Source organism: Drosophila teissieri, chromosome 3R (assembly GCF_016746235.2).
Source record: "Drosophila teissieri strain GT53w chromosome 3R, Prin_Dtei_1.1, whole genome shotgun sequence".
In the NCBI taxonomy this organism is placed as follows: Eukaryota; Metazoa; Arthropoda; class Insecta; order Diptera; family Drosophilidae; genus Drosophila; species Drosophila teissieri.
Window position 1 is genome coordinate 17,741,373 of NC_053032.1, and position 21,692 is coordinate 17,763,064.

General features: G+C 43.4%; 2 protein-coding genes across 2 annotated transcripts; both read left to right on the plus strand.

The window, feature by feature from the left end:
- The first annotated feature begins 38 nt into the window (after positions 1 to 38).
- On the plus strand, positions 39 to 5,668 carry LOC122619089. The gene is made up of 10 exons (XM_043795799.1): positions 39 to 182; positions 379 to 1,331; positions 1,395 to 2,288; positions 2,362 to 3,200; positions 3,259 to 3,411; positions 3,470 to 3,873; positions 3,929 to 4,142; positions 4,198 to 4,398; positions 4,460 to 4,828; positions 4,891 to 5,668. The coding sequence occupies exons 2-10, from the start codon at positions 446 to 448 to the stop codon at positions 5,008 to 5,010; spliced, it is 4,080 nt and encodes a 1,359-aa protein (XP_043651734.1). The 5' UTR covers positions 39 to 182; positions 379 to 445; the 3' UTR covers positions 5,011 to 5,668.
- A 2,928-nt stretch (positions 5,669 to 8,596) lies between these two features.
- Positions 8,597 to 20,912, plus strand: LOC122620861 (zinc finger protein 92 homolog). The gene is made up of 5 exons (XM_043798531.1): positions 8,597 to 9,500; positions 15,916 to 16,062; positions 17,200 to 17,933; positions 18,170 to 18,266; positions 18,324 to 20,912. The coding sequence occupies exons 1-5, from the start codon at positions 9,296 to 9,298 to the stop codon at positions 18,482 to 18,484; spliced, it is 1,344 nt and encodes a 447-aa protein (XP_043654466.1). The 5' UTR covers positions 8,597 to 9,295; the 3' UTR covers positions 18,485 to 20,912.
- Positions 20,913 to 21,692: the final 780 nt, after the last annotated feature.

A 21,692-nucleotide genomic window follows, 5' to 3' on the forward strand; every position in this document is an offset into this window, starting at 1 on the left:
GAACTGGCAACTCTATGAGGTCAAAATATTGATTGTTTCACTTGCCAAGAGTCTTTTTTTTTGGCAATTCTAAAATGTACAAGTGGCGAAAAATCTGCACTTAAACCCCTTAAAACACGCGTAAAAGGAAACGAAAACCACCAAGATCGAAAGTAACATGGAATCCTGCGATACAATCGCAGGTGAGTGCCAAAATCGGCGAGTTGTAAATTTAATCCCGGTGCGATTTTACAAGGGGGTGGTGGGTCAGGGGTCATTTTCCTTTGTGCACTGGCGCGATTTCGCTGCGGCGCATTGTGCAACTTGTGGATATTGATTAATAGCAAGAACGCCGAGATACACAAATAATGGTTTACCGACTTTTGAAATTTTCCATAGGTTAATAGACGAAAATCACTGCGTAGATAACTCTTGACAAGTGCGAAAATCACAAATCGAAACGACCATGGAATCCCCACTGTTGCCCAAGGCCAACAACAATCTAGGCATGGACAAGATGAGCTCCAGCTTGAACAGCAGCACCATGGAGGACACCACGCCCAGCGATTCGGGGGTACAACTCCTGGACTCGGAAAACAGCGATGTGATGGTGGAGTCCATTTGCTCCTATGAGGAGAACGTGAGGCCAATGCCCCTCCCTTTGGTGGATCCAAACTCCAATGTGACTGCAGCGCCGGATGAGTCTATGACCATCAGCGAGTGCTCTACGTTCGATACCACAGAGAAGATTGTATACCGTCGCAAAGTGCACAAAACTTCGTCCGCCTCAAAAACTCCCAAAAAGCGTGTGTCCTTCCATGAGGATATTTTGAAGAACACTCGTACCGACAACATTCACATTGAGCATGGCTTCATCACCTACAAGAACGGACGGAAATTGGCCTTCGCTAACTCTGCGGGCGTGGCCGGTGCTCCAGGACGATATTCCTGGTGCCCGGATCGGGAGCGTCCGGAAGGACCTAATGAACTCAGCGCCGCCGGCAGGGAAGACGATGGCGAGGAAGCTACCGGCGGCGGAGGCGCCAGGCGAAAGAGACATCTGGTCTACCGAAATGCCTGCTCGGATGTGCTGGACTACGACAACATTTTTGACACGGACGAGGCGCCCGGTCTACACTATGACACCTCAGGTGTCTTTGAGTACGGTCCAGCGACCCTAAAACAAGAGGAGCAACCCCAACTTTACAAATGCGTATGTAGCAGCTCCAACTCGAGTTTGGATTCAGACGAACAGGACAAAAACTCCAATGCGAATCGCAAGCAGTACGAACAGGCTAAGAGCAGCTCCTGTGATTGCATTGGTATGAGCAACGCTAACAACAACCTAATCGGTAAGATATATAACATTTCATTCCAATTCTTGTGATAAGTATTGATGTTTATCTCAAAAATAGGCGACAATTGCTACTATTCCGAGCCCAATATCGGAGATGCTGACAGTCCCAAAGTCAAGTCTGTATGGAATAAGGAGAAGAAGCCAAAGTCGAGCTGCTTGAAGAAAACTAGGTTACAAACTAATGTCATTCTTGAGCAGGATCTCAATGGACGGGTGAAAAAGTTTAACGTGCACGACATTAAACACAATCTGCTGGACAACAGTAGCAAGATGATATTTGGATCGCTAAAGAGTATCTTTACCATGCCATTGCCGGAGCGCGGAGTTCCCGAGGGCTCCGAGGACCTGCAGGCGGTGGTGGAGTGTGTCCCAGAGTTGGAGCAAACACCGGAGCACAAATCGCGGCCAGTGGCCGAGTCACCACCTCTTAAAGCTAAGCCATTCCTCAGCAAGAGTCTCGACGGCAGCAAGCAGGCACAACCAGTTAAGAAATTTGTGCACAACGTTGATGAGCAATTGCGGCATAAGAACGAAGACGATGGTACCAGCTCCACGGAAGCCTCGCCTATGGAGTCAAAACAGTCACTGATGTTGCACCGCCAAGAGGAATTCGATAAGGAAACAGTGCCAATTGGCAGCGCACAGGGCGAGTTCCGCAGCAAGTTTATAATTAATTGTGAGAGCACTGTCTTCGAGCACACCGGAGTATCCTACGAGACGGGGGATCTGCAATCCGAACTCTCATCCGGCATTCAGCACACCAGTGTAGCCAGTCTGCTCGAGCAAAACACTCCTATCGCAGAGCCGGCAGCTAGTCAAATTAAGAAATCATTTTTGGATGCTCCCATTGCCAAGACGTTTAGTAATTTCTTTCGAAGCTTCAAAGACAGCTCAAGTGCCGTGGCAACACCAGTTGCAAAGGACGAGCAGGCAGTCACAGATAACAATTTTGGTGAGCAAATAGTATTATTATTTTAAATTTATATTTTCCCCAATAGCTAACACATTTATTTATGCTTATATAGCTTCAAAAATCGCTAAGCCGCAGCAACAAGCACCGCCCGCAGGCAAGCTCCAGCGGAATTTTTCATCATCCACCATATCCGAACCTAGTTCCAACACCAACACCAGTAGCAACCATCAAATCGCAATGAATCCGCAGCTGGGCAACGCGGAACGTCAGTCCCGACACCTTCCTTCGCCGCTCAAGAAGCGTGGACAACCCCTACAGCCGCCTCGTTACTACGACCAACAGCATTCACACCAAAGCCGGAGCCTCCATAGCCCCAGTACCTACCTGGCCCCTGGACGCGGGGGACCAGGAGGCAGTGGACGGGACTCGAAGAGCACTATTCTCAGCGAAGAGTTTGACGATATACTAACTATAACTACCACAGATACGACTAATGCGCGCTCAATGGACAGCGATTTGGTCATCGTCGACTACACAGACGTGGACTATGCTCACTTGCTAAAGCCGCCCGCTCCGGCGGCCAAAACCTCACTTATTAATCGGTTCCTTCGCAATGTCACGCAGAAGAAAATAATGGAAACTTCAATACGCAAGAACAATTTCTTCGCCGATAAATTGCGAACCGAACAGAGGCATGCAGGTTCTGATCTCTATGTAAAAGGTGCGCGGCCAAAGAACTACGAGTTAATAGATGACTTAAATGCTGAGATAGCCATGGAGATTGAGATGTGTGGCACGAATTCGCCGCGCCGGGAACTAGCCATTAGTTTGGATAACGATTTCCCAGGCAACTTGTCCAATTTCGAGCTTGGTATAGGGGAGATCTCAATCGACGTATTCAAAGGGAAATCCTTGCTCAATCTAAAACAATCAAATGAGCAGCTAATGAAGGTAGATAGTGTTTTAAAAAAGCGTAACAAAGGTCTATAAAAACTGCTAATCATTTCAGGCTTTCAAACTGTATACAGGATACAGTGTAGATGGCATCATGACACCTGTACTTGTCCTACTCACTGATAAAACTCTGTATGTGGTGAATATGGAACGCAATAATCTGTGTGTCAAGTTCGTTTTAGCGTACAAGGACTTGGATGTCATACTGGTAAATGTTAATGGATGTCTTCGCTTTGATATGCTAGTTTATATGACATATTTTTCAGATGGGACCTTTTGGCAACACAGTTTTGCTTAGCAACAGCAATCGAGATATGCAGCAGGTCCTTCTCGCAGGTGGACCGTATCCAGCCGGATCCCTGGTTGCCAACCTGGAGTTGTGCGCCCGACGCAGTGGATCCACCCTGCCTGCAGTTGGTCAACTTACTCTAGAACATTTGGCTCCACTGCAGGCCTTTGTGCGTGCCAACAGCTGTGTTGGCGTAGCGGAACATTGGATGTTCTATGCAGTGGTTAATGTGCCAGCTGGAGGGTCTATGAGAGTCGAATCGCCAAGCGAACTGCTGGGACCCTCAATGAAGGGATTCCTCATGCACCGACGACTTAGGCAGACCACCAGCGCTTCAACTTTGAACAGAATATATTGGCAACCAGGATTCTTTTTATTGAAGTTCGTAACCCTCTATATTTAAAGAAATTCAATTTAATGTGTGTTTATTGCTTAGAGCTGGCGTGTTGTATATGTTCAACGATTCCACCCAAAGGCTTCCCAGCTGGGCCATGGCCCTCGCCGAGTGCCAAGGTGCCCGGCGAACTGTGAAATCAGAGCGCCCCCACTGCTTTGAGATAACGCTAAAGGGCGAACTTCTGCAAATGGCAGCGCCCGACGAGTATGTAGCCTCCGAGTGGCTGCAAGCCCTTTTACAATCTGCCAGTAGCGTAAGTAGCTAATTAATAATTAAAGACCTTATTTTTAAGTTATTTTTGTGATTAGGTTTTGGTTCAAGAAGAGCAGCACAAAACCCTTGGATGCACATTAATCGTCACGGAAAACCATTTAATAACCCTGCGTGAAGACTTTTCGGCTCCTCTTCGAAAAATATGCCAGCAGGCGGATACCAAAGCAGCCATTCAGGAAAACAAAGAAATCTTGCTTGAGGAGGATATGCTTAGTGTTTTTGAAACCAGCAGCTTGGTAAGTGTGCTTATCGTATCAGCAAATCTAACTTCGTAATAATATTGACTTGAAATTTTAGATGGGTTCCACCATAAGTACGCCAACGCGTGGCACTCAGCATTCATATTCATCGTTAAGCTCCACGCCCACAAGGCAAGCAAGCGAGGCTGCAGCTCCAAAAGAAACTGTAGCATCGCCTGGAAAGTCGCAAAGAATGACCAGTGTTTACGGAAAGAACTCCGGCCTAGCCATACTCACTTGTGCGGACATCAAAGAGATGACTGGCATTAAGATAACTTCGCGCAGCGAGACTTGGTGGTGCATACTGGAGTTCTCATGCCAGGAGGCACCCTTGGAAAATCAGGACGATTTGGTTATATTCTTTGCCAGCAGCATGGAAATGCAACGTTTCCTGCGGTTGCTAGAGCAGCTTTGGCAGTCTAAGAATGTATGTTTCTCGTTGATTATTAAGCCTTTATTCCAAAATAACCAAATGTTACACTTTTACAGAACGATCTATTTCCAATAACCATACTAGACGACGGTGACTCTCTGGCCGACCAGTATAATCAACTCTATATGGACACAAATAGGGCCTGGGAGCCATTGCTATCAGCTGCGCTGGGTTAACGTGGCTATAGCAATATATACTCCATTTACAAATAGAAAATTATATTTCCATATACATAACTCAAGCGTTAAATATTCTATCCTGAATACTCAAATAGCTAATGAACAAAAAGTATTGATATTTATATAGTCTGTATGTATTATGATTTTGTAATGCCTGCCTCCGCTTGACTCATTCATTCGTTTGCGCTTAGTGTCATCTCATTTGAATAATTTTTGTGATATTAAACTTAAAGTCTCTGATCTTTGGTATTCTCTTTTGTAGGATATTTAGTTTCTATTGATTTTCTACATTCGTTATTTTTTACCTTTTATAAATACATTGTGTACAAATACTGCACAGATAATAAGAAACAAAATATTATACATAAATATGTACGTAATCTAACTTATACTGAGTATTGAACAAGTAATCGGTAATGTTATGTTTTGGGGGTGCTCTTTTGGTCCAAGGATCATATCCATATGATATACGACAAACAATATGTGGCTATTTATAAAATAAACAAAACAAAAGAAACATTTATAAATGTGTATTAGGAAAAGTATGTAAGGTGGAATTAATCTTATTTTGCAATGCTGTGCCTGTCCTTTTCAATTAACATAGATTAAATTCCCCTCCCAACGTCCGACTTTTCGCCCTAAGCCTATCAGCCCACTAAAAGCTCATGATAATTAATAAAACCAATAAACGCCATTACAAAACGATTTTTTATTTCATCCTAAGCTTGCTTATGATGGTCCTTGACATTTTCCATAATTGCAAGTGGTGAAAGGGTTTACAGTGGAAAGGGTTTTCTCGGCTCTAAGTCGGGTATGCTGCATGGTAGGTTCCCATACGACTGGGTGTGAGGGAGATGGAAATGGGGGTCTTGGGAGGATGCTGAATAAGGAAACAAGTTACATACAAATATCCTAACATCAACATACATTGTGTACATGTACATATGTATGTACATACATCCGTATATCGAAGTATCTGCAGGTACATTCTGTACCCATGTGTGGAAGTGTATCTTAACATTTGATAGTGCCGGTGATCGAGTTTTGGGAACATTATCCGATACTCAGAAAATATCCATCGCCCACCGCTAGACAATAATTCATAATTGGAAATGTGCATAAAAATTCTAGATAAACACATGTAACAGTTGCAATTGCTCGAAAATCAAGCTAAACAAAGCATTGCATTCAAAGGTTCAAGCGCGGCAGAAAGAGAGAGAGAGGAGAGAACGAGCAAGTGAGTGAGAGACGAAGCAAGGAGAATGTGAGAGAACGTAAAAAACTCCAACCCTCTGTATTAAACGAGTAGAAGACAAGACTGCAACAGGAAAAAACAAGAATGAGAAAAGACATACAGACATGCACACACAGGCGTTTATGCAAGTGCACGTGTATGTGTGAATTAACACATAAAAACTAAGGTGCAGTCGAATCGACTTGCCAGTCTCCTTCGCCTTTATTTTTGCTTCTAAAGATCTCAGTTTTTAAAACTTATTTAATATTATAACTAGGTAACGCTTAAGTTTATCTATATTAAATGTATTTATAGCTATAAAACGAAAAATTACTGACACATGTCATTACTTATCATCTACCCAAGACTTAAAGAAAGACTTTTAATTAATTAAACTTATGTAAATACCTCTGTTCGGGTTGTATACATATCTATGTATATATAATAAGTACTTATCTGTCATCAAAAATAATGATGAAGACGCATAACCAACTAGGAAATGGGTCGAAACTCTAAGGGGGAGTTATTTTACCGATCTCTAACCCCTAGCTGTGGGTCTGCAGAACATGACAGCACTTGCAATCCGAAGGCAGGAGAACAGAGGCAGAAGCAGAAACAGAATCAAAAACAGAACTTGTCTTAGTTCCACGGCCTGCTTTCTTTCGCCGCTGGACTCACTTTCATTAATACAACATACAGCCAGCAGAAGCAGAAGCAGAATCGAATGCAACGAGAGCAATGCGCTCGAGAACGCTGTGCTCTCTCGGTCTCTCCTCTCCCTCCGTCTACACATGTCCGTGGGCAAACAGATCCAGATACATGCACACAAGCATATAGCCAAACATAGATACTTGAAAACACAGCGCACATACGCCGCTACAAGCTGACATATTCACATGTAAGCGTATAAGTGCACAGCCATACCACACAACCCCAAAAAGTTGGAAAACCAAATAAAAATACAAGGCGCATTGTATGTGCGTTTTTCTTGTGGACACTCTGCGCCGATCTGTGAGTACCCTTCCTGCAAGTTAATAAGAAATTACATTAAGATTGTCTCGAAAAAGACTAGTTATTTTCTGACCCAACTATTAAGTAATATTTTTTAATTGTTTTTGTTTAATTCGCCTACCTTATCGGATATTGTATTTAGGTCACAATCAAGAAAGGGTTAATCCTTTTACCCTCCACCCACCTACAAATAGTTTAGTGTATCCAAAGTGATCAAGCACCTGAATTTTGTAATGCAAATAAATTTATTTTCTACCATATAAATGCATAAATGCAATCTTAATGGCCTTTTCTGCGGTGCTTAAACCAAATCCAGATATTCAAAAAGTCATCCTGCTCGGCGTTGTCAATACATTTGTTGTTGCCTCGACGGCGGTCACAAAAAGTAGCTCATCTCTCGCTGGAAACCAGTTTTTATGCTTCGCTCCCAACCGGTTTTCATCCTGATAACTTACAGCGAATTTCGTGGCTCGTCTCGCTGCGTGTCTGGCTATGAGGCTCGGATCGGCTCGGTATCGGTCTCAGTCCCAGCATAAATTGCACTTCGCCTGCACGGATCGCGCATGAATATTCTGCCCAGCAAACTGGCCAAGTGACCACAAAGCCACCATTTCGGGAGCAGGGGCCTGGGGCCAGTGTCATATGCCCGGCACTCGGTGCAGCGAAATGTAAGGAACGTACAAATAAACGCGCATTTTCCAGAGAAGTAGAAAAACTTCCACCCTCAAAGCGGCACACACACAGCGCACAAACATACAGACAGTCAGTCGTACCAACACACAGCGAACTAATACAGACATGTAAGAATGCTGCAGTCGTGCAGTTGCTTGGTATGCGAATCGTTGCTACCCCGTAAATGCGGGGGATCGTTGCATGTGTATGTTTAACTTGATCTGGCCAATTATTGCGACACACTAATTTACCAGCTACAGCGCCATATGGGATGAAAAATGAGCATTAGAATATATTGCTAGATCAGCTATTTTTTTAATTTCAAAAGAATCCCTTTTGTGAAAGTTATACTAGTATTAAATAATTTGTAAAACTATTTTTTTAACTTAATAACTTAACTTATAGGTAAACTACCCATCTGACTGCTAAACAGGAGAGGTTGGATGAACCAGCGGACAAACTATAAAACTATCAATCATCTAAAACATAAGCGAGGAATAGGGGTGCGGCTACCACCCAACCGATATACCCTGCTTGCCCCTGGGCACTGTCACTGTCATTTGCGTCGCAGCGCTGCCGCCGTCCGCGTCCGCGTCGTTTTGCCTGGCCCAGTGTTTCCGCTTTCTTTCGCCTCGTTGTAATGTTACTTTTAGTTTGATGTCGGAGCCTCGACGAGCCGGTCGTAAGCGAAATCGTAAGCGAGACTTTAGTGCGATTCCGCTCCGTTCCGCCGGGTGTGTGTGCGTGTTTAGTTCGAGTTGACTCGAGCTGAGGCGAAGCAGAAGCAGAATCGGAATCAGAATCCAGCGGAATCGAGAATCAGAATCGAAACCGAAAGTGGTTCTCCGCGTGTGCGAGCTATAGTGTGTGTGTGTGTGTGTGCATGTGTTCGTGTTGTGTTTGGGCCCGCTTTTCTGCTTTTCTACCCCCGAAAAAGCAAAGCACAGCATAAAACTGTGCGCTCGTAAGCGCGTCTATGTGCCGCCTGAGTGTGTGTTTGTGTGTGTGTGAGTGCTAGTGTATGAGTGTGGCCAGGGGAAAGGAGGCAAAGAAAAGAAAACCAACCCCCACCAGCGACGGCGGAGAACAGGAAAACAACAACAGAAGGCACACAACCAGCGCACCACCACCATCATTACCATTACCGCCACCACCCACTACAACACTTCGTCATCGTTTCGCGTTGTGCAGAAAATAATTACAAATAAAATATAAAAAAGATCAAATAGAAAGTAATACTAGCTCCCGATCGAGTTACAGTGCTAAAGCGATTTGAAAGATTGTCTTGCTTAAACCAAAAGGGCCCCTCGAGGCCCCGTAAACCGAACTAGTATCCAATACCCCGCCGATCATCCCGATCCTGACATGATGAACTTCTCCGCGTTCGGCGGCCCCTTCTCCGGCATCCACCAATTTGCCGCTAAATTCGACGCCCAGACGCCCGGCGCCTTTGGCACGCCCCCCGCGGCCGCCGCGAATGCAGCAGCCGCAGCGGCAGCGGCCGGCACCGATAACCATGTGCAGCGCTATCAGACCAATGGCAATCACTTTAATCAGAATGTGCCCAACGGTAAGTGCGTCTGCCACACCATTACACTATTATTACATTATACTATACAGTATACACTATACTACACTGTACATCTACACTCTGCTACACATACGGACAGACAATCGCCTGCAATGCACATGCAGGCACATGTGTCTGTATAACATAATCACTAAAAATTTATTTTATTTTTATCGATTTATTTTCGCCCGCTGCGGGCAGCGACGCCGGCGTCATAGCGTCAGGGGGTATACACTCTCACTCGAGCGGGGTCGGCTACTGCCTCGCCTAATGCCCTACACACAGAGGGTCTTGTTTTGGGGCAAAGGGCGCCTCTCTAGTTGGAACGACAACTTCTGGTTAGCCTTCTTTCAAAAAGGAACTTTACGGGCTGATGCTGATATAGAATAAATGGGCATAAAACTATTGGTCAACAAAAAGTTTAATTCATGGCCCTAAGGCTGCAATTAAAGTTTAGTTCTTACAATAAAATATGGTTTAAATCATAAATAAATGATTGTGAGACATTAAATCTCTAATATCGAGGAATATCACTTCTTGACTGTCCAATTGGTTCGTATTTTAGTATCCATGAGAGCAGGAAATCATTAAAAAAGAATATTTACTCATTTATGAACTTGTAAAGTAAGCAAAAATAATTAAATGAATTTACAAATTGCTTATAGCTGTATTTTTATACAACAACATCAAGCCGTTCTCGAGTTTGAAAACAAAGAGGTTTATTGATCTTCACACTAAGTTCTATTTGACCTTCCGTTTAGCAAGCTTTTCATCGATAGAATTGTAGAACGTTTAGAGCATATGATGATCTGAATAATTCTCAATATTTTGTTTTCTCTGAAGTTTAGTTGGAAATTCCCTTCCAATAATCTGCTAAAAAAACGTCCCACTTGAAACTCGAACAATACTTTCCTTGAATTACCAGCGAAAGGTGGCTTCCATCTGGTTCTACTTACTGACATTCGCATAAAGACATGTGTGAGCGTAAGCGGGTTTTCCACCCCCATCTACGAAATTCTCGCTTTCTGGCTAGCAAAGACATCTTCTTCGGGCAATTTGTAAACCGCACTACAATTTTTTGGGGGTTGGTTGGCGGGGTGGAGCGACTTAGTACGAGCACGAGTACGAGTATACCCTGTCATCAAAGCAGAATTTAACGATTTTTTCGTCGTTGTTTTTGTTTTGCGCTCTTTTTTATACGAGTATTCCGCTCTATGTTTTGAGTCATTACCACCCACCCCCAAGTGGGTGTAAAAGCATGTGTGTGTGTGTGAGTGTGTGTGCGAGTGTAAGCTATGGCTGTTGTTGTTTTGCGTGGCTTGAAAATGCAATGAACTCAAATAACTTTTGAATTTGCTGCATTTCACTTTGTTTTTTTGTAGGGGTGGGTTTCACCGCTCTCTTCAGCTACTTAAGCACATACATAGAAATACAATTAAATGCATATACGCGTATGTGTGCTGGGCGAGAGTAAGTGAGTGAGTGAGTGTGTGTGTGTGCGTTTGAGTGTGAGTTACAACCCCCAACCCACGAGAGCCTGCCTGCCTTTGCCTTTTTAATTGCACTGACTTCCTGCCAACTTGCAACTTTTTTTGTTTTAGTGGAAGGGTGTGACCGCTTGGTCGGTTCTACCCCCGATATATAGAATACATAACCCCTATACTACTGTACTAGCCCCCAACCTCAGGGTCCTTCTTCTTATCAATTCTAATTAGCTGCATTTGCTTGCATAATTAGATTCCCAGGCAACCCCCATCCCCCCAGATTGCGTTTCATAATTTATTTTTCCCCTGGCAACTGCACAGATATTTTCCACTTGCATTTATTGGAAAGTGGAGAACCATGGCCCAAACCCAAACCCAAACCCGAACTCAAACTCCTCTGCATTGGCTAGGTTCATTGATCCCGGCTTTTGAGCTACGCATTATATTTCCAGTTTAGCGTTTTATATTTTTTACCTGCCATAACAGGAAAATGCGTTTGCAAGTGTGTGCCGTGTGCGTGTGTGGGTAATGCTGCTCTTTTATCTCTTTCAATACATACGACTGGATGTAATCTACGGGTCTGGGATTTTGGTATTTGGTATCTGGCGGACTGTGTGCTGCTGATCCCAAATCCAAGGCAGGTAAAATTTGTCCCACGTACTCGAGCCACTGCATTTTCATGCTGCTCCCGCTTATTAGCTGCATTATCGCTGCCCTGCGACTCTGTGACCTGCTCGAGGTTTATCTTTCGATACCTACCCGATAATTTGCCTGGTTTCCTTGTATGTATAAATCATTATTGGGTTACCAGGAAATGTGCAGTGGTAGATGTATGTAGATATGGCCGGACCCTTGAAGTTGCCCTCTGGGTATGGGTCTCAGAATGTAAACAGATAAATACCTGACCAAGATTGGGAGAGTTTGCTCAGAGTTCATATGTTGGAAAACCCAAAGCAGCTCATAATTAAGAAGAACCAATGCAAATGAATTGGAAACATATCAACCCGAAGGCGGAAGGAGCACTAACTGAATAAAATTGATTAAATTTATAAAGCCACCACGAACATAAATAAATTCCAATTCACGTTGAATATAGAAGTTATAATATACAAATTTAAATTTGTACTTTACAGTATTGAGCACTAAAAAGATTTTACGTAAGCCGAACATTGTTAAATAGGTTTGGGGATAAAAAGGTTTTCGTGTGCACACCAGTAATTTCTAGGTTTCCATCGAGTAGTGTCCAGTATTATATAAGGGACATTTAACTTATAATTGTATGCCTGGAACCCTTATCCTGAAACATTATGGGTTTCAGTGGACACCGGGTATTTTGTTGTCGAGGACACAGTCCTCTCCCCTTTATTAACGTCCCCCTAATGTTCAGCAGACACCCCAGCCATAAACCATTTGCATTTTTTATATGCATACATATGTACAAAGCTACGTACTTATGTACCTATGTGCAGAGTAAATAGATGTATGTATGTGCTCCGTGGGTGTGAATGACTGGTTACACCCCCAAATCGTTGCCTGGATGTATGCAACACTTAAAAAGTGAGCATGATAAAGCAATTACGATGGGCACATACACCCCAACCCCTATAAAGCTCTTTCATTTCAATGGGTATAGATAAATAAATATTAGCACTCATTGATTATTTATTTCTTTGTTTTCCCCCTTTGACTTTAAGCCTTAAAGCGACCGTTGAGCTTTCATTTTTTTTAGTTTTTGTCCTGTTGGCGCTGATGACTTAAACTCTGCCGATGGCGCCGTTTGTTTTTTACCCCTCTCGATTTCCTATGATTACTCTCCCCTAAAAATACACTTGACAAAATAGAATTCACAATGTGGTTGCAAAAATGCATTTTAAATATTTTCAAGTAGCAAAACAATCATTTGATGAGTGTAATATTTAATATATGTGCATATTTACATTTATAGTATATATTACTTTTTCGTCCTTCTGATCAATCAATTAAACTTAAATAGGCTACTCAGTACATTCTCTCTTTCCGAGTGTAAGCCTCTCACACCCTTCTATTTTCCCACCCCCACTCTTTCTCTCACTCACTCTCTCTCTGCTTGGGGTCAAGTTTCGCCCAACTCCGTTAGGGGTTGCAGTTTTTCCCAACCACGCTATGCTCTCTCACTCTCCGGGCCAGGCATTCTCCTCTCACCCAAGCGCTCTCCCTCTCCCGCGCGGGCGCTCTCACCGCTTTCACTGCCTCCCGCACACACTCACACACACACACAGACCAGGCCGCGCGACACACATAGACATGGACAGGAGCAGATAAACGCCATGTTTTTCAAATCGCTGCCAGGCGCATTCCTTTCCATTTTGTTCCACTTTGCTGGCCGATACAACGATACGATCCGCCCAGAACCCCACTTGGCTCGCTCTCCGTGTCCGCCACTCTCAGCCACTCTCTCCACTCTCACCGCTCTCTCACTCTCGCTTGGCCGTGTTTCCGACTTCACCGACTTTGACTCGCTACTCCGGCTCCGAATCCGATTCTGAATCCGGCGATATGTTCGCCTCCTCCATGCCGTGCGTTGTTTTCCCTGTTTTGCCTGTTTTCCCTGTCGTTGTCGTTGTCGTCATCCCGTTCATGGGAAAGTGAAGTGAAAAGTGAAATGCCACGAATGCCGGTTGCCATTTGCCATCCACGCACGCCTCCCGCTTTTGTTGTTGCCATGGCTCCGCATTTTCGGCCACTTCGGCCGATTTTTCCGGCTGTCTTTGAACCCTTTTAATGATTGCTCTTTAATTTCCATTTAGTCAATGCCATTCTGCAGACTGTCACTTCTTAGTACACCCATTGCAACTTAATCTGATACTAAATTTAATCGTTTGATGGGTATTCAGTTTCTGTTCTTTAAATTTATATAATGCATTTTAAGCGAATGAAATAAAATGCATATTTTTCTTAAAATCGAAAAGTAGTTTCAGTTATTGTAGATAAGCTCATAATGATATAGCATACTTTTTAGACAAATTAATTGAAGAGTGGGATTATCTTCCAGGTGCTTCCTGGAATTTAGAATATATTAAAAGAAAAAACAACCCAAAGAGCAACATTATTTAATATTTGACTCTAATTCGATTAAACATTTGCGCTTAATCATTTGCATAGGGATATGTTTTCAATTTAAATTATTGCTGCTCGAACGATTTTATCAAAGACACATTTCGTGCATCCTTTCAAACCGAAGACGGCTAAGGCCTGTGCGGAAAAATTAAAGCATTCGAAAATATGTTAAGTTGCTGCCCAAGGTCGAACGGTAATTTATACAGCGACTAAGACTAACGCAGACCACACGCACGGAGACACATAAATTACACCACGTCAGCCAGCAGGAAAAGCAGCCGAGGAGGTTTGTTTTTCGTTTCGCTTCTTGTGCTCGGAATAATGTAAATTGTAAAGTACAGCTTCCTGGATGATTCCTTCCCAGAAATCGGCCCATGTATTTTCATAAGGAAGCAGGAGCCGTCTGAAAAAAAAATAGATGTAACAAAACCAGGCAATTGGCAACAGCCCGAAAATGTTATTTATAAAACCGAGCACCCGGCTAAGAAAACGCCAAGAAGCACGGAAACCCCTTGGGGTAGGGGGATCGGGAAATCTGCGGGGGAGGAGCGGGTGAATGGCACACACCCACCGAAAAGCCACCGAAAATGTGGGGTACGCTTTTCCTATGGCATACATTCGGGCGTATGCGCGGCCGGCATTTTCAGTTTCAGTTTTAATTTCCTTTTTCCTATGTATGCGTTGTCGGGGCCCGAAAACACGTGTGTGCCTCTGTCTATGTGTGTGTGTGAAAATTTGGCCTTGGCAGACGCCCGAGTGTGCTGGTATTGGTGTTGCCAGGGGGGCGGGGCTGGGCGGCTGTGGAGGCGACGACAGCCAGCCAGCAGACAACAACAGTTCGTAGGCACACGCACGTTCGGCAAGTAGGAACAACGTGGTTAACTACACTGTGCCGATACATATTTATGGGCTTTAGGGTGGAACTTGTATTAATACTAATTTTGTAGAAATTATATCGAGTTGCTTAAATATATGTTGTCTATACTCCACTGGCATAGATATTTTATATCCGTATTTAAATCGAATAATTAAATCGAGAGAGAAAGAATCTTGTTTATTTGAACCTCGAAGAATGACATTTATTTTCCATAATAGGACATGTATTAAATTACATCTTTTTTGAGTTTCAACAAAGGCAACGCTGCGTATACTTAATATACGCCAGTATCAGCATACGAGTGCTAATCTTGAGCGGACATTAAATCTAATTTCTCTTAACTTACGTGCATGAGCAGTTGACACTCGCACACAACCCAAGTCCGGCCCAATAATTGTGTATGCTGAAAATGTGGCTGCCTACACACAAGCACAGCGTTACTGGCCCCAGATACATGCGTAAATATACAAATCTATATCTATATAGACGTGTTGTATATGCAGTGGGTACATGTGTCGTGACAGAGCGTCGTTACTTTGTCGGCCGTATGTTGTTCTTGTGCCGGCACCCGATCCTTTATTCGGCTCGCCAGCTGAGCCATGGGACTCGACTCGATTCGGATTCGGATTCGAATTCGGAGCCGGCCGGAACCAGGAGCCGGAGCCGCCAAATCGGGAAACTCCGGCCAGGCCCAGTCGCTTGTAGTTAGTCGGCCAGAGTGCGTTGTGCGAGAGCGGCGGCCGAATTGAAAGTTGAAAGTGGATTTGATTCGCTGTGAAAAACCTCTAATCCTAAGTCTAATATCTAATCAACGATATACAACTACATAACGCAACACAAAGGCTGTGCTCACGATGTGTAAATGTCTTAACTAGTGCTACACACCATTCCACATTCCATTATCCGTCCCTGCCCCAATTGAAGTCCTTAATAATTTGTAACCATTTCTCTCTTTCAGTTTCGGCTGCCAACAACATGCAATATGGCCAGAATATCTCCATACCGTACTCACAGCCGCAGGGTGATCTAAACTTTCTCAATGCAGCCGCTGCGGCCGATCATAAGGGTAAAATCCATCCAAAAATCGAACGTGACCGGGAAGAAGGTGAGTCGCCGACCCGCAAGTAGGGGACCCGCAAGTGGGTGGGGGCGAATGGGTGGGTGGGTGGCTCCCTGGTTCCGTCACTGGGCGGACAGAAAAGTGGGCCTGGGCTCGGGGAAGCTGAGCTGTATGTAGTATAGTATGTACAGCGCTTTCGGGTTGGTATATGTGTATTTCAAGGACGCAGTCATCACTCCGTCGTCGTGCGTCTCCCTTCGGCTTCGTTATTTATAAATGTTTTTGGGCCTGTCTGCTGTCCCCCAAGCTGATGTGGGTGGTTGGGGGAGTCAGAGGGGTCAGAGGGGTCGGAGGGGTGCTATAATGGCACCATAGCATACTTTTTCATCCAGTTTTTACGGCGAGCCACCTTAAACAAGTGGATGTTGCCTTCCTCATCCTGATTACGACCGCTGCAAAGGCGAAAAGTTTGCACCGCTCGAACGAAAAGCTGGCAAAATGAGGGTGTGGGCGATTTGTCCTTGGCAGTAAATGGTTACTATCCTGGGATTTTTGAGAATAGACAGCCCTTTCCGGTCACAAACGTTTCGACATATTTCGTACAAATTGTAAGATGGTTGCTACGGTAATTGGTAATTACATTTACAAAAAATTGTTTCCTTACATTTCAAATAAGTTTTCTTGCCCTTGGATCCAAGAAATGCTAAGAATGTTAATCATTTTTATTAAATTCTAAAGACTTTACATACGTTTTCATTTAATTAAAATGAAACTTTGAAATAGGAATCTTGCACCTTTAAAGCATACCAGTATAAAATCTACTAACATCTGTGCTTGGCTCTCAAATTGTATCACTCATACGCAGTGGTTGCCCATGATAATAAATTATTATCAATAGGTGGCGTAGAATCCAGCCCACAAGCTGACACGCCCCCAAGTGTGGGAAATTTATCGCTGACTTCCTCTTCCTGGGCTGAAAAGAATTATGCAAGGTGGGAATGGGCTTATAATAATATTGATTAAAGACATCAGATTAGGTACTGAAAAGTAGGCAACTTTTATTCATGGTGAGGCAAATTAGTTTACTTGTACAATTGGGTGGCATATTAGGTGGAAATGGAAATTACAAAAGAAATGTATATTTGTAACTATAATTTGTGCATTTTCTTTTCGCTTCCGCAGTCCTCAACCAGCAGATCCTGCAGAATGTTAACCAATCCTGGCAGACGTTGGCCAATACGGCCAACACGGTGGACTACTCGTCGCACCTGCTCTCCGCCACACTGCCCATCTCCATACAGCACTTCCTCAAGTACTCGGAGACGATCAAGAAGGAGTCCACCGGCGATGTCCTGAAGAACGGCACCAATTTGGCCAGCCTGGCGCTGGGGGGCGTGGCCCTAACGCCCAGCAACAACGGAGCGAATGGCGGCCACCACAACGGACTGGTGGGCATGGACCATGGCGGTCACATGACCAACATGACGGACGCCAATGGAGCGGCGCTGACGAACGGTGCAAGCAACGGGGTGAACGGCAACGCCAACGGCACTGTGACCAATGGTGGCGCCGGCGCTGTCTCGAGCACCGGATCCGTGGGCACAACAAACGCCAGCGGCGGCACGGGCACGGCCAGCGGCAAGAAGACCAAAAAGAAGAAACCACCAAAGGAGAAGAAGCCGCGCCCCAAGCCGGGAGAAATCCGCGAGACAAAGGCGCTGGATGGCTCGACGCTCTACTGCTGCCCGGAGTGCCAAATGGCCTATCCGGACCGCAGCCTCATCGAGCAGCACGTCATCTCGCACGCCGTGGAGCGGCGCTTCGTCTGCGACATCTGCAATGCGGCGCTGAAGCGCAAGGACCACCTGACCAGGCACAAGCTCTCCCACATACCGGACAGGCCGCATGTGTGCAATGTGAGTGGCTCAGAGAGCCGACAAATTTCCCAATACCAGCCATTAATTCCTTAAAGATAAATACAAATTTATTATAATGATTTAAATTTATGTTTTGCCATTTAATATATATTACAACAATATATCAAATATATATCAATTTGTGAGCTAGGGTACAATGATTAGGTCTAAGCTAAGTTTAAATCTAAATATCGATTATAGTTGGATTTGTCTAAAACTCCGCTTCTTCTCCACAGATCTGCATGAAGTCCTTCAAGCGCAAGGAGCAGCTCACTCTGCACATTGTCATCCATTCCGGCGAGAAGAAGCATGTTTGCATTGAGTGTGGAAAAGGTGAGTGATCCAAGAAGTAATTCCGATCACCTCGTTACTAATCGCTGCCACCTGCAGGTTTCTATCGCAAGGATCACTTGCGCAAGCACACGCGATCGCACATCGCCCGGCGCGTCAAGTCGGAGGTGTCGGCGCAGAACGTAAACGGATCCGCCGGCGGAGGTGGCGGCGGTGGAGGCGGCAACAGTGCGCAGAGCAATGCGCTGCACGGCTCCTGAGGATCGTACAAGGACTTCTGGTAAACTCCCAGCCGAATTTCAAGCCATAAGAGGCGGCCAGTCTGCTGGCGGCGGTGGACAGTAGGTATCCGTATACGGATTCGACTGACTGCGGCCGGGAGCAGGCGAGCTGCCTTTGAAATTCGCTGGGGGCTTACCGGGGGTCCTGCTGAGCGTCACCCAACTCCAATTACAATAACCCTCAATAAACACGAGTTATACTTACTGGATGCAAGTATTAGTACGATTTTGTTCACGACACTTTCAGTTCTTTAGCTTTAGTTCTTTCAGTTGAGATTTTCGCACAAACAGTCGAGCAAAGTATAGCAATCGAAATGTACAAATCAGCAGAATGACAGATTTAAATTCGAGTTTAGTATGCGCATATGTTAAGGGAAGATAACGCTGCTTAAACGTCGCTTTCGTTTCTTTTTGGGGATCTGTGATCTGTAGTCGCTGCATAAACTAAAAACAAACGAGACGATCGTAGGCGGTCGAAAGCTGTTCTAAGAATAAGTTAATATGTCTGCAACCGATTTAATTATATATGTGCAATTTATAATCCTTTTGATTTGCCTTTTTGTTGCCCTCACGGCGCTTTTGTTCACTACATTTAATGCTAAACGTGTTTCCCCCCGAGACCACGGGGGGAAATTCTTATTGAATTATGCACACACTTTTTAAGGAAGTAAGAAGCTCTACAAGCGAAATTTGTACTTCTAGTCTTGTATTTTATTTTACCGATAGGCATAGAGGGAAACCCGAAACGAGGTCATGTAATCTTAAGCTTTTAAACTTGAATGTTCAAAGGAAAACCTTCGACGCGAGTCACACCAAACACTAAACAGAGAGCCGCAATACGAACTTGCATCTTGGCATGCCCAACTTCCAGCCATCGTCATTGCTTGCAACTGCAATAACCAACAGTAAACCTATATCCCGCTTACCAATCAATACCAATACCGATACTGCTACTGATACAAGTACAGATACATCTACAGATACAGATACATCTACAGATACAGATACAGCTACTGATACTGATACCGATAACTGATAACCACAAATAGAGTTAAGAGCCACATATACAGATACAGCAGCAATAGCCATAGCCATAGCATTGCAGATAGCACGGGTCAACAATCCAACAGAATCGCTAAACTTAATCGAGCAATTGCGAATGCAAGAGCAACAATAACCGGAAACACAACTGTATAAAAGGATATTTTTATATATAAATACAAAAGAGAGAGCATATGAAAACCGAATAGGAATAAAGGCATAAAACAATAACAGAAATAAAGTGCAAACACTTCCAGCAAGTGACAACGTAATTTACTGTTCAAATACAAAGCATTTTGAGATTAACGATTAACGATAAAGTAAACGATTTAACAGATCCAAAAGCATACATAGCAATGCGACATATTGCAAGCCCTTGTATAGTTATACGAAGCTTCAAACTAAATACGCTAACCTACAGATACACACATATACATAGATACGGATGCAGAATCAGATATTGTAAAGCGAACACTCAGCCACTTGTTTGTTTGTCTCTTTCCTTGTTTGTTTCGATCACCCAATTCAATTCGATCAAATGGCCCACTGAGCTCAAACTTCAATCTCTATTTGATTTTGAATCAAAATGGAAATGGATATTGTTTCACATTCCAACTTAAATCACATTTTAATGTCATAATCCGGTTATAACCAATGGATCTAGGGCAAAACACTTGCAAAACCAATGTAATGTTTTTCAAATCGTAATTTCTAAAGAGTTTGAGCCAGAGCGACATTTGCATAAATTTTTCACATTCAAAACTGTTTTTCCGGCACACTTCTTACGAAAAATGTACTTAATCAGAAAGGTAACCTTCTTGGTTGGTGCCAAAGACTTGTGTATTTAATCGATCCGGTGCCAGCCAGTTTGGATCTACAGTAGTGTACAGTGCGGAACGTAAATGAAACACTTGCAGTGAAGTACAAATATTTTAACTACACACCTAAATACATACAAGAGAAGAAGCACCCACGACACAGCAGCAAATTGCATATAGACAACCGAGTAAACCGAGGAGGTGTATTAGCCAAAAATTAATGGAAAAACAAACGAAACTAAGCAAATCTCAATACAGTTACTACGCTAGAGGGTAGCATATTATTAATGCGTTTTGTTGGCCCGAAATTCAGAGGCAATTTGTAAACAATAACGTGACAACATATAAATAATTAAGCAACCTTCACAGCAAACAAGGAGTTATTATTTTGCCATTGATTTTCTCGGTCTCACTCACTCTCTCTCTCTCTATCTTGACACACTAAATCGAATAAGAAAATATAAAACAATAAGTTTATAAAGAAAAAGTTGCAATAAATGACAAACAAATGAAATTAAATCACTCAGGGATAAAGCCTCCAAAAGAAAAACATAAAATAAAAATGCAATATTTTAAACGAAGTGAAAAAAGAAAAGAAAAATGAAACAAAACAAAACAAATGAAAAGAAAAGAAAAGAAAAAGAAAAGAAAAATTTAATCTAATGAGGAAGTACATTTTAAAGTTAAAAATATTTTAGTATAATACGAGAAGGACAAACTTAAAAAAGTTTTAGAAATTTGCACAAATTTTGGCATTTTATAAACGCAAAACGAACCATCAACCAACTAAAATGCATAACGAACGAACAAACAAATGACGAAATAGATACATATTTTCACACACTTCATTGGCTTATCGAAGGTATAAAATCGACAATTACAGGATAGATCTAGATCGCAAACACCGACTTCATAGGCAAACGGTCCGTGCAACTTTTAGTGCATTTAAATAAATTATAAACACAAAAACCAGAGCAGAGCAAACACAAAAATTATCGAAAAGAGATGTAAGAAAAACACAAGCAGTTCATATTTACAGGAGCTAAATAAGTGAAAGTAATGCGGGGGTTTGCGGCCAAAGAGAAGTTAAATTGTAGTTAGAGGTGGACGGATGAATACGTTAGGATGGCATTTAAGGATGAAGGATGGCTAGGAAGATCATTACACCTTTTACATTTACATAAAACGAAGATACAATGCCGATGCGATTTAGAATGCCGCAACCAATTTGAAACTGTACGTATTGAATTTATGTTTAGTGTCTGCAGCATGCGGGGATGTGAAGGAAGGAAGAAGGGTAGGAAGGAAGGAAGGAAGGAATAGGGATC

What these genes read in the sequence shown, in the direction of transcription:
- LOC122619089 (XM_043795799.1), top strand. Translation starts at nt 446, where the DNA reads ATGGAATCCCCACTGTTGCCCAAGGCCAACAACAATCTAGGCATGGAC. An exon ending in CCAGGATTCTTTTTATTGAA is followed by an intron (nt 3,874 to 3,928) that starts GTTCGTAACCCT and finishes TTTATTGCTTAG; the next exon opens with AGCTGGCGTGTTGTATATGT. An exon ending in AGCTTTGGCAGTCTAAGAAT is followed by an intron (nt 4,829 to 4,890) that starts GTATGTTTCTCG and finishes ACACTTTTACAG; the next exon opens with AACGATCTATTTCCAATAAC.
- LOC122620861 (XM_043798531.1), top strand. Translation starts at nt 9,296, where the DNA reads ATGATGAACTTCTCCGCGTTCGGCGGCCCCTTCTCCGGCATCCACCAA. An exon ending in ACAGGCCGCATGTGTGCAAT is followed by an intron (nt 17,934 to 18,169) that starts GTGAGTGGCTCA and finishes TCTTCTCCACAG; the next exon opens with ATCTGCATGAAGTCCTTCAA. An exon ending in TTGCATTGAGTGTGGAAAAG is followed by an intron (nt 18,267 to 18,323) that starts GTGAGTGATCCA and finishes TGCCACCTGCAG; the next exon opens with GTTTCTATCGCAAGGATCAC.